The sequence below is a fragment of the Bos indicus x Bos taurus genome, chromosome 3 (assembly GCF_003369695.1).
Source record: "Bos indicus x Bos taurus breed Angus x Brahman F1 hybrid chromosome 3, Bos_hybrid_MaternalHap_v2.0, whole genome shotgun sequence".
In the NCBI taxonomy this organism is placed as follows: domain Eukaryota; kingdom Metazoa; phylum Chordata; class Mammalia; order Artiodactyla; family Bovidae; genus Bos; species Bos indicus x Bos taurus.
Genome location: NC_040078.1, coordinates 89,601,620 through 89,616,064, shown reverse-complemented (window position 1 = coordinate 89,616,064; position 14,445 = coordinate 89,601,620). Strand labels below are relative to the sequence as shown.

At 35.7% G+C, this 14,445-nt stretch overlaps 1 protein-coding gene across 2 annotated transcripts in view; it reads left to right on the top strand.

The window, feature by feature from the left end:
* The window catches only part of PRKAA2 (protein kinase AMP-activated catalytic subunit alpha 2), a 79,367-nt gene extending 66,129 nt beyond the window's left edge, over positions 1–13,238 (top strand). For both annotated transcript variants that reach the window (XM_027537127.1, XM_027537128.1), the window contains 3 exons: positions 1,674–2,178; positions 4,071–4,197; positions 5,456–13,238. In XM_027537127.1, the coding sequence (XP_027392928.1) occupies positions 1,674–2,178; positions 4,071–4,197; positions 5,456–5,694 (871 nt within the window). In that variant the 3' untranslated portion in view covers positions 5,695–13,238. The remainder of the gene's footprint in view (positions 1–1,673; positions 2,179–4,070; positions 4,198–5,455) is intronic.
* The last annotated feature ends 1,207 nt before the right edge of the window (positions 13,239–14,445 follow it).

The window sequence follows — 14,445 nt, the reverse complement described above, 5'->3', positions numbered from 1 at the left end:
CCTTGAACATAGGAAAACATTTTTTTTAACCTCAGAATCTTTGCATATATTGTTTGTTTTGCTGGGAATATCTGTTCCCCAGCTCTGCTTAGCTGACTTCTAATCATTCTGATTTCTGCTTAAATATTATTGAGAGTGGCTTCCTTAAGCACTCACCTCCCATTCTGAGTTAAACACTCTTATTTTACCTTGTGCTTTTCACTCATAATTTTTATCACAGGGTTTTTGTATTTGTGTATTTGTAATTCTGTGTTTATTTTTGAGAGTATTTGTTTAGTCTGTTTTCAGCTAGAATGTAATCTCTGTGTGAATGAGTGTGCATTTTTACCACAGTATGTCCTTTACCACAATAAATATTCATAAATGAATTAATCACTCAGTAGAAGGCATTCAGGTAAAATATATACTGATCTGAATTTAGCTTAGGGAGTGCCCAGTTTACCCTGTAGCAATGGTTACACAGTCTTGAAGAAATAGTATATGTTAATTAAATGAAAAGGGATGGGATATTCTAGGGTGTCAGTAGTAAACATCATGTGTAAAGGCCTGGAATAGTGTGAAAATAAGATCTAGGAGACTAGGTTCTCAAATGTTTTGGTTTGAATACCTCCCCCCTGCCACGTCTTAAAATTGAGGACTCCAGAGGGTCTTTTTTTTTTAATGCAGGTTATTTTTACCAATTTCAGATTAGAAATCAAAAGTGAAAAATTTTTTAAATAGTTAATTCACTTAAAAATAATAGTAAACATGTTATTCTGAATAATATGTCTCCTATGAAAAATAACCTTATTTTCCAAAACAAAATATGATGACAAGAGTACCATTATTTTACATTTTTCAAATCCTCTTAATCAGAGACAGCAGCTAGGTTTTCATGCCTACTTCTTGATTCATCTGTTGCAATATGTTGTATTAGTTGAAGTCTAGGAAACATATCTGATCTCAGATATTGCCGGAAAAGGGAGGAACATTCTCATAACCTTTCATATAGTTAGATCTTTTTCTTTGATATTAAATCAAAGCTTAATATGTTAATTGCAATATCAAATCACCAGTGAACTTTTGTACTTTACTACATTGAAATCCACAGGGTCTGTTTTGCCTTTTGAGTGGAGCTTCTGCCCATGTGTGACTATGTAACATCTTGCATTGGTCATATGGAAAATATTGGGTTAGTGAGATAGCCTGGTGTTCAGGATGGTAACACATTTCATTATATACTATCAAATCATAGGCATTATCCTCTTCACTCTAAAAGTAGAAAAGTCTATTAAATATTGAGAATCTGTCAAACTTATGGAAACATATATAAATTATTCTGTTATATACAATTCTATATATATATATATAGAACTCCGTTATAAGCCAAATTCTAACATTTTACTTGAAAGCTTGAATTTCATCACTGGCACCAAGTACTGCCAGTTGTTTCCTTTGAAGTGACAGACTTATTTTATTTCTTTTTGTGAAAATGTCAGCAAAATACCCAAGTCTGAATAATCATAGTTACTCTAGAGCAAGGGTTAATGAACTTACCCAAGGGTCCCATAGTTAGTAAGTGACTAGAGACCCAGGTCTTTCTGATTCTGATATATTGTATTGCCCCATGTCTAAATTATTTGGGACTTGCCAAAGCATGTTCTTACAATAGTGTATTGTGGTATCTTTCCTAGAGAGCATGAATGGTTTAAACAAGATTTGCCCAGTTACTTATTTCCTGAAGACCCCTCCTATGATGCTAACGTCATTGATGATGAGGCTGTGAAAGAAGTGTGTGAAAAATTTGAGTGTACAGAATCAGAAGTAATGAACAGTTTATATAGTGGTGACCCTCAAGACCAGCTTGCAGTGGCTTATCATCTTATCATTGACAATCGGAGAATAATGAACCAAGCCAGTGAGTTCTACCTCGCCTCTAGTCCCCCAACTGGTTCTTTTATGGATGATAGTACCATGCATATTCCCCCAGGCCTGAAACCTCATCCGGAAAGGATGCCACCTCTTATAGCAGACAGCCCTAAAGCACGATGTCCACTGGATGCACTGAATACAACGAAGCCCAAATCTTTAGCTGTGAAAAAAGCCAAGTGGCATCTTGGAATCCGAAGTCAAAGCAAACCATATGACATTATGGCTGAAGTTTACCGAGCTATGAAGCAGCTGGATTTTGAATGGAAGGTAGGGAATTGTAGTATATGAAGATCATTTGTAGAAGCCATTTTCTGTATAGTAAGCCTGTCTGAGCTGCTGAATTGAATACTAAGATCAATAAAAAGTTGGTTTTGATGTGAATTTAGTGGTCTCAATAAATATATGGGCTGATAAATCCTATTCTTTCCAATAATGTACCATGTGCATTCCAAACAAAACAAATCTTCGTAAGGATGAAGAACTGTTGATGTTGGGGACCTATATATTTTTGAATTAGAGAATAGCATTCTTGGCTGAGAAATATGGTTTTAATCAACTTGAAATTCCTTGAGAAAATAGTCCACCTGTTTTAGCATGTATCATAACAGTAACAGTCATGTGTCTTCAAAGATAGTATATTTTTACCTTTCTCTGTCTTTTTAAGGGCAGGTTTTTGGGGGGTTTTTTTGCCAGTAGCTGTAGTGCAAGTAGTTGATACACATTATACTGTCAGGGCATGTTTATTTAGTAAACAAATACTTTTCTGTAAATTGAGAAAATTTCTTATCTGGCTAGTATTTTTAGTCCTTAGTTATGATGTATTTTTGTTACTCTCATCCCACATTTTGCTTTATTAGTATTTTTTGTTTTTTATTAGTATTCAAATTCATTTCAGTTCTATTTGACTATATGTGGGGGGATCTGTTTTTCATTTTCAAGTATCTTTTACCCTTGTTCTTTCTTAAGGACTGTGAATGTACTTTTAAGGGAAGAAAAACATATTCAAACATACCATGTAAATATTCATTTGACATGTTTTTATTTCATTATTTGTATATGGAATGAATAAACAATAGTGAAGGTGAAAATTGCTCAGTCATGTCTCTCTTTGTGACCCCATGGACTATACAGTCCATGGAATTCTCCAGGCCAGAATACTGGAGGGGGTGGCCTTTCCCTTCTCCAGGGGATCTTCCCAATCCAGGGATCAAACCCAGGTCTCCCACATTGCAGGTGGATTCTTTACCAGCTGAGACACAAGGAAAGTCCAGGAAGACTGGAGTGGGTAGCGTATCCCTTCTCCGGCGATCTTCCTGACCCAGGAATCAAACCGGGGTCTCCTGCATCGCAGGCAGATGCTTTACCAACTGAGCAATGAGGGAATAAACAATAATATTTCCTTAATACCATTTAAGGAATATCTCCATTTTCTGAACCAGTTTTATTGAGTTAGTTAAAAAAGACATGTTAGTGTCTTTAAAAGTCCTTATTGAGAAATTTTTGGAACTAATTTGATAAGGTATTTTGAAAACTAGAATTTTCTTTATCTGAGTTGCAGTTTTATTATCCTCAAAAGGCAAATAATACCTTCCTCACAAGATTACTATGATACTTAAACTTTGTGACAGTACCTATTAACAGAGCCTGATTCAAACCATTAACATGTTATATCTCCTTTTTCTGTCTGTTCTATATTCACAGTTAAAGGTATTCAAATTGAGACAGGGAAACCAAAATATTTTGGCAGCCAAAATATGGTTTAGAGTGGAGGCGTGTCTGGAAAGAAGGCTAGACTCTTAGAGTCTCTGAGTTCCCTTTCAATTTTAATTGCTGTACATAGTACTGTTGAAAGCGAAAGTCAGTCAGTCATGTCCAACCCTTTGCGACCCCGTGAACTGTAGCCTGCCAGGCTCCTCTGTCCATGGAATTCTCCAGGCAAGAATACTGCGGTGGGTAGCAGTTTCCCACACAGTACTGTTAGTGGGGATTAAATAAATACTAAACTACTATGTAATGTAAACAATGATTCAGAAATTTGTTCTCTACCCCACTCCTTCCAATTATTTGTTTAGATATTATTCTTTGCAATAAAAATAATGGAAATATTTTATAGTTTTTTATTTGGAATGTTTTTCCATAAAGAAGATTTTTCATTTTAGGTAGTGAATGCATACCATCTACGTGTAAGAAGAAGAAATCCAGTGACTGGCAATTATGTGAAAATGAGCTTACAGCTGTACCTGGTTGACAACAGAAGCTATCTTTTGGACTTTAAAAGCATTGATGGTAAGGAAGCCATGCAAGCATGAGCTCTGAGAAGATAAAACTTGGCACTAGTTGACAAGATGTTAAATCATCTCAAAGACATGGTGGGTAGTCTTCTATACTGGTTTTTAGTAACCTAGATTTAACTAAGAATGTGAGTGAAACAAAAAGGATTGAAGATGAGGAAAATCTCTAATCTAGCACTTCTTCTGGAGAAGTGCTTCCTCATTTAAAAAAAGAGTCATTTAAAGTGTTGACTGTGGAGGAAAATAAGGAATAATAGGGAAATAATTTTTACCTACAATTAGCTGAATTAGGCTCTTTGTCACACTTCTCCTTTCATATTTTATCAGTAAGCATTATAATATCTAAAATTCCCTGTTGATTAGCTTCTTTTATCTTGGGTGGCCATGGTGTCCAGATAGGCCTCTCCTGGGATTTGGGTTGGATTTTATGCCCATGGCCATCCAAGAGGCAAAGGAGTCAGGGGAGGTGGTCACGTCCAAGGATCTAGTATGAGTCGAGAGTCATACTTGGCTGAGCAAATGTGCTTATTCTGCTCAGAGGCCCAAGTGGGATGTGAGCAGAATAAACCAAGGGTCCACTGCTGGATGGAATCAGAGGAAAACTGAGTTCAGAGTTAAAGAAGCTATTTTCAACAGTTTATTCTTAAACTGCCATAAACTATAGCTGTGTCTATATGGTCCCTAGAACACCTTTATCAAAATTACCCAGAGTTCTTATTAAAATGCAGATTCTTGGGAACTCTCCCAAACCTAGCAAATCTGAATCTCTGGAGATGGGTCCTTGGGAAACTGGGAATCAGCATTTTTAACAAGATTTCCTTTGCCCCTTCCGCCAGGCAATTGCAGTGTGCTCTGAAGAATCAGTGCAATTGTAATTTCTGTTTTTATCTTAATTATTTTTTGTTGTTGTTTATACACTGCAAGAAAATAATCCTCCAAAGGTGTGCTTTCTTCAGATAAAAGGGTGTCAGGAAACTTTGACTTCAAGGTTACTGTCAAACAGTATGTTGAGAAGGATTCAGGCATCACATTTTGACTGTGTGGCAGTGTTACAGTTGGACAGTGATGTCCTTCACAGTCAGGAGAGAAAAGGTTTTGCCACCCCTACTCCTAAAACCCTGCAACATGACATTGGCTCCCAGGATGCCCTAGCTCAGATGTGTTCACTTAATATTCTGAATAAGATACCTTCATAGGAAGGGCTAGGGCGAATACACTGTTCATGTAAATTGCTTTTCTTTGGTCCATTTCAGATGAGGTGGTGGAGCAGAGGTCTGGTTCCTCAACACCTCAGCGGTCCTGTTCTGCTGCTGGCTTACACAGACCACGGTCCAGTTTGGATTCTGTAACTGCGGAGGGCCATTCACTCTCTGGCTCTCTCACGGGCTCTTTGACCGGAAGCATGTCGTCCTCTGTCTCACCTCGCCTGGGCAGTCACACCATGGATTTTTTTGAAATGTGTGCCAGTCTGATCACTACTTTAGCACGCTGATGATCTTTCCCTAGTTTTTTTTCTTTCTGTTATTGCACTGTGAAAATCAGATATATTCTTTAAATTATTATTTTACTTATGGATATCACATATTCTGAAGTACTGGTTGAGAGCCGTGACTGTCTTCAGGGGACACAGTACCATTGAAATTTACTGAAAAGAAAAAGTCTGACATCTTATTTACTGTAGACATCTGTAATTCTGTTTTGCCTATTATAAATTCACATAGGCAGTATCTTTAATATGTGAACACTCATGATTATTGTTAACCTGAAATTGTGGACTCACTACAGATGATTAATATACCTTTACTGGTGAACCATCTCAGTCAACAGGTGGTTTGGCAACATCTTGCTTTACTGTTTAGTGTAGGTAAATCCAGTTTGCTTCCTAAATTTCAGCAGGTTTTAAGCTGTGTTTATGCACAAGATTTAAAAATAACATATATATTAGTAAGATAGTATTTAAATGTTGAAATCTTAAGAGCCAGATCCCCCTCCCCCAAATTTTAGAACCAAATTCTAGCAGTTTCTGCAGATATTGCCCAGTGTTCAACAGAAGGACTGTGGTCCTGAGACAGGTAATGGTCATTTCCAAGTTCCTTCAAAACAGCTATAACCAACCAGAGGCTTTATCTTGAGATTTTCCTGAATAACATATATAAGAGCCTTCAAGGTTCTACTCAGTACTGGAACATCTGGAGTTACAACTTTTGTCTTTTTCATAAACTTGTATCATTTTACAACATGCCTTCAAAGTCTACCTTTCTCAAGTTCTTTTTCACTGTATTTATTTTTGTACTCCACCAAGCATGATAAAATAGTTAAAAGAAACAAAGCAAAATGTCAACAGTCCCTTAGAGAGAACTCTTATCTCTGGTCTCTTCCTGTGTGTAGTGGTAAGGAGTGTGTGTGTGCCTGTCCTTTTGCATCCTGTAATGCCAGTTACTCATCAGAAGTTTGCTATTGTAGTCACCCCGCTCCCTCACCTCCCCTGATCACCTTTGTCTTTGTTTATTGTTTGATCCTTAGTGGCTGATGGGCTTAGTTTTGAAATCTTCTCTGGTTCTCTTTCTTTGTTCTACATCTTGGTTGCTAGCCATCCAATTTGAAACACTGTTCTGGCCCTAAGGGCTTTTCTATACTTCCAAAGCTTGGTAGGCTTGTGACCTTCACTGTTGAACCTGTTAGGGCAGGGAAGCCTTAAACATTCAAAAAAATTCTCTCTTGAATAAATATGTATGTTGTTTACATATATACATATATGTATTTGTATACCAGTGCTTTTAAAGGAAAACCAAACTTTTATTTTTGGCTTTGTGCAAGTTTTTTTCAGGCTTAAAAAAAAAAAAAACCCTATATAAAAAGCAGGGTAGATAATAGCCCATTGATTATATTGTTTTAGTAAAAAATATTTAATTTTTAAATTATGTGTAATTTATCTAATTTGTATTTATTCATCTTATTCAATATGTTGTAATTAACAGTCTCATTCACCTGACTTACCCTAGAAATGATTAAGTGATTAAGCTCTTGAAAACAAAAAGTGAACACTTCCTTGACAGGTTTTTGTCTCTTTGCCAAAAAAAATGTGTTTTCTACCAAGAAGCAAATGAGAATGTTAAACCAAATTTCTCTTGGGTTTGGGAAAGACAAGTATGTCTGTCTTTAAAGAGTTTTGAGTCAGGAGTTTGCAGTGTGTCACATAATATTGTTTAGCAGAACTTTAAAAAATGGTATTACATAACTTTTAAGTATGACTTAATATCAAAATACAAGGAATCCTTGTTTGGCAATTTGAGAAAGAGAGTGGGGTTGCAGTTAAGGTGTTTTTTTTAACCTTTGAAATATTGCCATCTAGTGGCATCAAAATAAACTTTTTTGTGTATATTTTTATAGGGATAAGCAGTCCTGCTGCATTAATCTTGATGTATATATACATCTGGCAAAATTTTGGCCCCAACAAATGTGTAAATACCTCTTTTGGAAAACACAGGGCCACCTCATAATATTTACCTGTTAATGGGATGACCTTCAAAATAATCTGACTCCTTACTCCCAATGACAAAATCCCTAATAATTTTGAAGGCAGAGAAACAGTAGGAAGGAATCCAGTGGCATTTTAACTTCCTTAGTTTAATAAATCAGATGTTAGAAACATATTAAAATTGATTTATATAGTTATCATGTTTTTTAAAGTTAAAAAAGTATTTACTATTTTTTCATTCTTGCCAGTATTTATGAATATCTACATTTCGATAGCTATGTGTTTTCAGAGAACCAAGGGTCACAGTTTGGGTTCTTGTGTGCTGAAGTTTTGAGAGACAGCTCTTCTGTGAATGTAGATGGTGTAATACATTGGTCTGCAGAGAGAGGATTACAGGAGGCTCAGTCCAGCGTAATAGGTCTAGAACATTTTCATAGGAGTCTCTTTGCTGCTCATGCAGGGCGAGGGAAAGAATCAGTTGCTAAATTCCCATATTTCAGTCTTGTAACCTGGATGAGTGTGGATGTGGTATGTGGTAGACAGACCGGGGGTAGGAACACTTTCTTCATGCTATGATTTTGAAGGAGAACTCTATTATTAGGCTACAGATAAAGTCTTAGCTATGTCATGGAAATGGAGTCCATAGTGGTTCTAGAACGGCATTTCTGAAACTGCATTCTGTGAGATGCTCTGCAGAAAGGGGGTTTCATTGAGCAAGTCTGATAAATGAAACATGTTGCTCTCCTGCTTGAAGATGACAAAGGATGTGATCATTAAAGACTTTGACCAGTTCTTCTGTGGAAAAAGAAAATCATTTAAATTTGTTTAATCTTGCTTTGTCCAAATTAATTTAAACATTGTTTTAAACTTACTATCCCCTGGGAGGAAAAGCATATTCAGAAAATATGATTTTAAGAAAATTATTTACCAGGTTGCCATAATTAGGTAGATAAAAATAAAACTAAGATTTCATTTGCTCTTATCAGTTGTTGGAGAGACTCTGATTCAAAATCAGAATTATTTTAACCAGTATACATATTCATCTTGAGCGAACAATGGGTTAATGGAATTTTGCATGCCTACAACTTATTTCATAGCACTTTGACTGTCTAAATCAGGTTTGGTATTTTGTGGAGAGCAAAATTTATTCTTTTTTGTGTTGAATGGATAACTGAAAAACCTTAAATAAGATTACTTCTAAAAATGGTGTAAGAGACTAGTGACTAATGCTTTGGCTCAATGGGTAATGAGTCAATAGCTTTGATTCCTTCTTTCAGAAAGTGTAATCAGTGAACATTTCTGAACACTTTTATATAAGAAGACACCAAATTTAGACCTAATTCCAGTTATTCTTCAATGAAGGAACAAACAACATCCCAAATTACATATGTAGGGTGGGAGGCAAGACTATTACAAGTTGGGCTTTTGTTTTGATCAACAGACTTTTGAAACACTTTTGTAACCTCTGGTGTTTGCATTCCTTGATACTTGCTAGCCGTAAAGAGAATCCAGGAGCCTAAATTATTCAGAAGTAACAGTATTCCATGTCAGGCAATTGGCTATATGTAGTGCAGACAGGTCTCCCCTTTCCTTTCTGCAAATAGGTTTCCTATGACAGTTACATAATCCTGGGCTTGCTTTCTCTTATTCCCTAGCCAGTTTGTACTCAGGGAATACAAATTGATTTTTATATTAGATAAGACATAATTGAGAAAATAATCATAGACAACTGTTACAGATTCTTTGACTATTTGGATTTATCTGAAAATGTACATTTTATTGAATTAATCTAAGCAATGTACCTTCGATTTTATAAACTAAATGATCTTGGAATCTGCCTGCCAGAGGCATTGCATCTTTGTCTCTTCACTGATTAATAATTTAAAATCTTGTTAATGACTGTGAAATCTAGGTATCTAAATGCTAGACATATTCACAGTTTTGTCTGTTTTTATTTCTTTTTAAAAGACCTCCACATTTTCAGTTTGGCATTTCTTTACCTGATACTTTTGTCACTCTGTGACTTTTTAAATAGAGAATGTACTTTTTTAAAATAATAGATCTCAGAGACTCTAAAATTCTGGATGAGGGATCTGTGCAATTTGTTTGTAAGTCACATCCTGTGTTGGGCCTCATTTTTATAACCTCTGAAGTGGAAGGGATAGCTTAAAAGACCTCTGGATTACCTTTGAGCTTTAAAATTGTCTCTTCTCTGCCTTTTCATATGATTTGTATTAGCGTTCACTTTTTACATGCTGAGAGATTGTATACTGATGTGAATGATATACATTTGCTTGGCTTGGTGTTTTGAAGACACATACTTGAATGTTTTTCTAAACACAGCTGCCCCCCTGGAATACAAATGAGAAAATCATCCAGAAAACCAAATATGTTAAAATATTAATAGCATGTATGTATACTTTCCATAAAGCAAAAGATGACAAATTTGGAGTGATGGAAGTGTTCCATACATCTTAATGGTGATTGTGGCTCAGCTGATAAAGAATCCGCCTGCAATGCAGGAGACCTGGGTTCGATCCCTGGATTGGGAAGATCCCCTGGAGAAGGAAAAGGCTACCCACTCCAGTATTCTGGCCTGGAGAATTTCATGGACAGTATAGTCCATGGGGTCGCAAAGAGTTGGACACAACTGAGCAACTTTCATGTCACTTTAGATCCAGAGACCCTCCATATCTATTAATTTATTTAATACATTACAATCACCTTGTGTGTTAATGATTTTCCAAATGAGAAAGCAGGACCAGAAAGCTTTTCACAAGCTTTAATGCCATATAATGTTCAATGATGATCACTTTATGTGCCCCCTTCCCTTGGGGGAAACAGTCTGAATCACTGAAACATCTTAGTAGTTAAATAATAAACACAGAAGCATTGCTTTCAAGTCTTAGAGTGACATGAAGTAGTCTTAATATTTTTTAGTTTATTTGAATGAGTTGATTGTACTAACTAGATGTGTTTATGATTATATTGATTTTTGTTAAGTACTTCTAAGTTATTGAGGGTGCTTAAAACTACTGAAGAAACCTTTTAGGCCATGATTCTCCCTTTATTTATGTGATTCTTGTAGCACAGTGCTTTTTAAAAAAGTAAAACCAGCCCCAACTCCTATCTTAAATTATCATTTTTTACTATTAAATTAGGCTTATCTAAATTTCATATACAAATTGGTAATTTTTCATTTCATATGCATATTAGATGATAAGATACTATTCTCATAGAGTATATTTCTATTCACAAACTACCAAGTATTATCAACTTGATACAGATTCTTCCAGACCTTACAGAAATTTGAAATGTAATTTATGTTTGAGCTCTTAAGAGTATATCTTATTTACACAAGTTGCTGGCATCCTTACCAGCCTTTTCCATATACAATTATAATGCATTTGATGCCACTGAACAGTAATAACATGAAGAACAGGACCCACAGTGTAGACCAGATTAAGTTTTAATTCAGCTTTTTCAGCCATAACCTGATAAGAATCAGGCTGGGTCTAGAAGTGATCAGACTGTGGGACTGTGTTAATGTTGTGAGTCAGTGTTTACTGCCGGCGTTGCACAGCAATGCCAGTTTGCAGCCATGGTTGTGTATGTGACTTTCTGTAACTACTGTTTATATATAAAACAGTCCAGATGTTATGGAAGTAGCTCATGGTTTTATCTGGACAAACAGGGTATGTAAATTTAAGTTACATTTGAAAAAGTGCAATTAAGGAAATCCTAGCATAGGAGGCTCTTTGGAGGAAAAAGTGAAGTGTTTATAGGACGTGCTAGCATGACAACACTTTTAAACATATACAGAATTTTGACAAGGTTCATACAGTGTGAATTTTTTAATTCAAGGTTTGCTACTTTGTGTTGATTTATAATTTCAAGGAAGGAATAGGAACATTCTACCCAAGGAGAACTGCACAGTTAATTTTTTGCTGTTAATTTAAGCTTGCACTTTTCACAAGTAAAAGTCCTTTTTAAATTTTGTTACAAATAAAAACCATTTTTCTAGACAGGTAATGGTTTCCTAATGTGGAAAAGAGAAATAGATCCCACTAAAAAAGCAAAACACCTTAATTAATTGTGCCTTCTCTCTTAAATTGTAGGAATAATAATGTTAAAAACTTATTTAAACTCGTTTTTGCCCTGACTCCCCTCATTTGTACTTGCCCGTCCCTCCACAGTTGCACTGTTTTCGCCTGTTTGCTGTCGGTTCCTTTGGCCAGACCTCACTGTCACTGTCAGAAATTGTTCACCAGGTGTGTCTGTTTATGTCGCTTCACTTTTTCAGTCACCTTGGTAAAAGTTTGGCTGCCTTCTCATGGCTTTAAAATGAAAGCAATGAATAGCAATCTTTATATTTCAACCCTTTAAAAAGTTTGTAAAGGAAAGAAATAATGCAGAGCAAAGAACAAAATCTAATTTGGAATCTGATTCTCAGTTTGGCTGCTGTGGCAGCAGCAGGTCATTTAACCTCATTTAATGTTTTCATCTATAAAATATGGGTATAACCTACCTCACAGATATGTGTGAGAAACTGTTTGGAGGCCCTTGTTTAAATACAGGGTTTATCATCATATTTAATGTAAATCCCTTTTTTTTTAATAGATATCGTTGATACTGATAGGATGAGTATCTTGATTTTAGGTAAGTTATGTGGTAAGAATGTAGAAGAATGTTTAGGAACACAATTTCACAAATTATGGTATTCTTATTTTTAAGTGACTTTTGAAATTTCTTGAAAATATCAAATATTCAAATATTAAATTCGTCTTTTGTTGCGAGAGATATTCAGAACTTCTTAATATGTTGGCTGAAGATGCCTTAACATACCAAATTACAGCTTTTTCTCGAGACTACTCACAAATATCTATGGTTGTACAATGTTTTGAGTGTTTAATGTAAAATTGTTATAGAACTGTGAACTCTGAGCATAGTAATTGTTAATATTGTTTTAGGAAGAATGCTTGTATTCTATATCATATATGCTTAAATAGACAGTGACTTTGGAGTGCAACAAACAAAACTGAAAGTTGACAGCCATTAGGCTGTTGTGTCCATGACAATCATAAGAAAATATAAGATTGGATATTGTTCAAAAAAATTTCAAGAACATCTTTAGGAAAAAAAGTTCCATAGGCTGATATATTTACCCATCAAAGCACTTGATTACAAATCTAGTAAGATAATTTTTTAAACTGTTAAAATTGGGATCATGTTTTATAATTCATTTAAAAAATGGAAAAAAAAAAAAAAGACCAGACTCTTAGTGCTTTTGTGTTTTAATAACCATAGATGCAAATTTCAGTTTTGTTATATATATATATTTTTCTTTTGTGAATGTTAAATGATCAGTGGAAGGATCTGTCTTCCAGCAACTGTGTGCTATGGGTGTCCTCTTAAATTACACAGCATTTCATAGTTACAGGTTCTCCCTAGTTAATATTTGCACTGTATAAGCTCACAGGTAACAAACACAAAAGAGAAATGATTGCTTCCAAGCTTTTTTTCACAAAATCAAATTAAAGTCTCTGGTTAATTTGAAAGCTCTTTTGTTTCTATTCAGTCATTGATACTCTGCATGTCAATTAACAGTTTGCAGCCAAAGCTGTTGTAGAACTTGGTTGCCTCTAACCCCTTGGAGACTCCATACCATCTGTCCACTTCTGTCTTCCTCGTTCTGCACTGTAGTCTCTAACTTTAGCCACTGTATTAGTTTCCTATTGCTGCCATAAGAAGTTACTATAAACTTGGTGACATAACACAAATTTATTATCTTACAGTTCTGTAAGTCAGAAGTTTGGTGGGCTTAGCTGGTGTTTCAGTATCAAGTCAACACAGGCTGACAACCACAGCAGCAGTAGGGAAAAGCTCTGGGCAGAATCTGTTTCAAGGCTTATTCAAGTTGGTGGTGAGTTCAGTTCCATGCTGCTATGGGACTACAGGCCCGTTTCCCTTCTGGCTCTTCACTGGGAATCACTTGCAGTTTCTAGAGACCAGCATCATTGCCTGGTCCATGGCCCCTTTCATCCTCAAAGCGAGTAACATTTACTGCCTGGTCCATGGCCCCTTTCATCCTCAAAGCAAGTAACAGACATTTACTGCCTGGTCCATGGCCCCTTTCATCCTCAAAGTGAGTAACAGACATTTCCTGCCTCTTCTTCACTATATCTCTGACTGGCTGACTGTTCTGGTTGTCAGGGTCCATGCTATTAAATAGGGCTCACTTGAATAATCTCCCTATTTTAAGGTCAACCGGTAAGCAAACTTAATTTCATGTAAAAAGTTCCTTTTTCCCAAGTCACATAACATATTTATAGGTATTAAAGCCAGGATAAGATTACTGAAGCCAAAATTCTGCTTATCATAGGAGAGGAAGGCAAAGGCCTAGACGACTTGAGGCTTACAGCAGCGTTTTAGACTGCAGGCTGCTGAGAATAGAGAACAATGTAGATGTGGTCCTATGTGCTTATGATGGTCACCTCCCATATACTTTCTGAAAAACATCCAAGTTGAGATTTATAAGATTTCTATTTGCTTCCTCAAACGTCTGTACTTTTCTGATTTCCTACAATAAGCATCTATTACCTTTACACTTTAGGAAATAAAGGGAAAAGGTATTCAGTAACAAAAACAAACATGTTCTCTTCAAATTTTGGATAAAGAAAATAGAACTCTTATAAATCTCAACTTGGATGTTTTTCAGAAAGTATACGGGAGGTGACCATCATAAGCACATCAGACCACATCTAC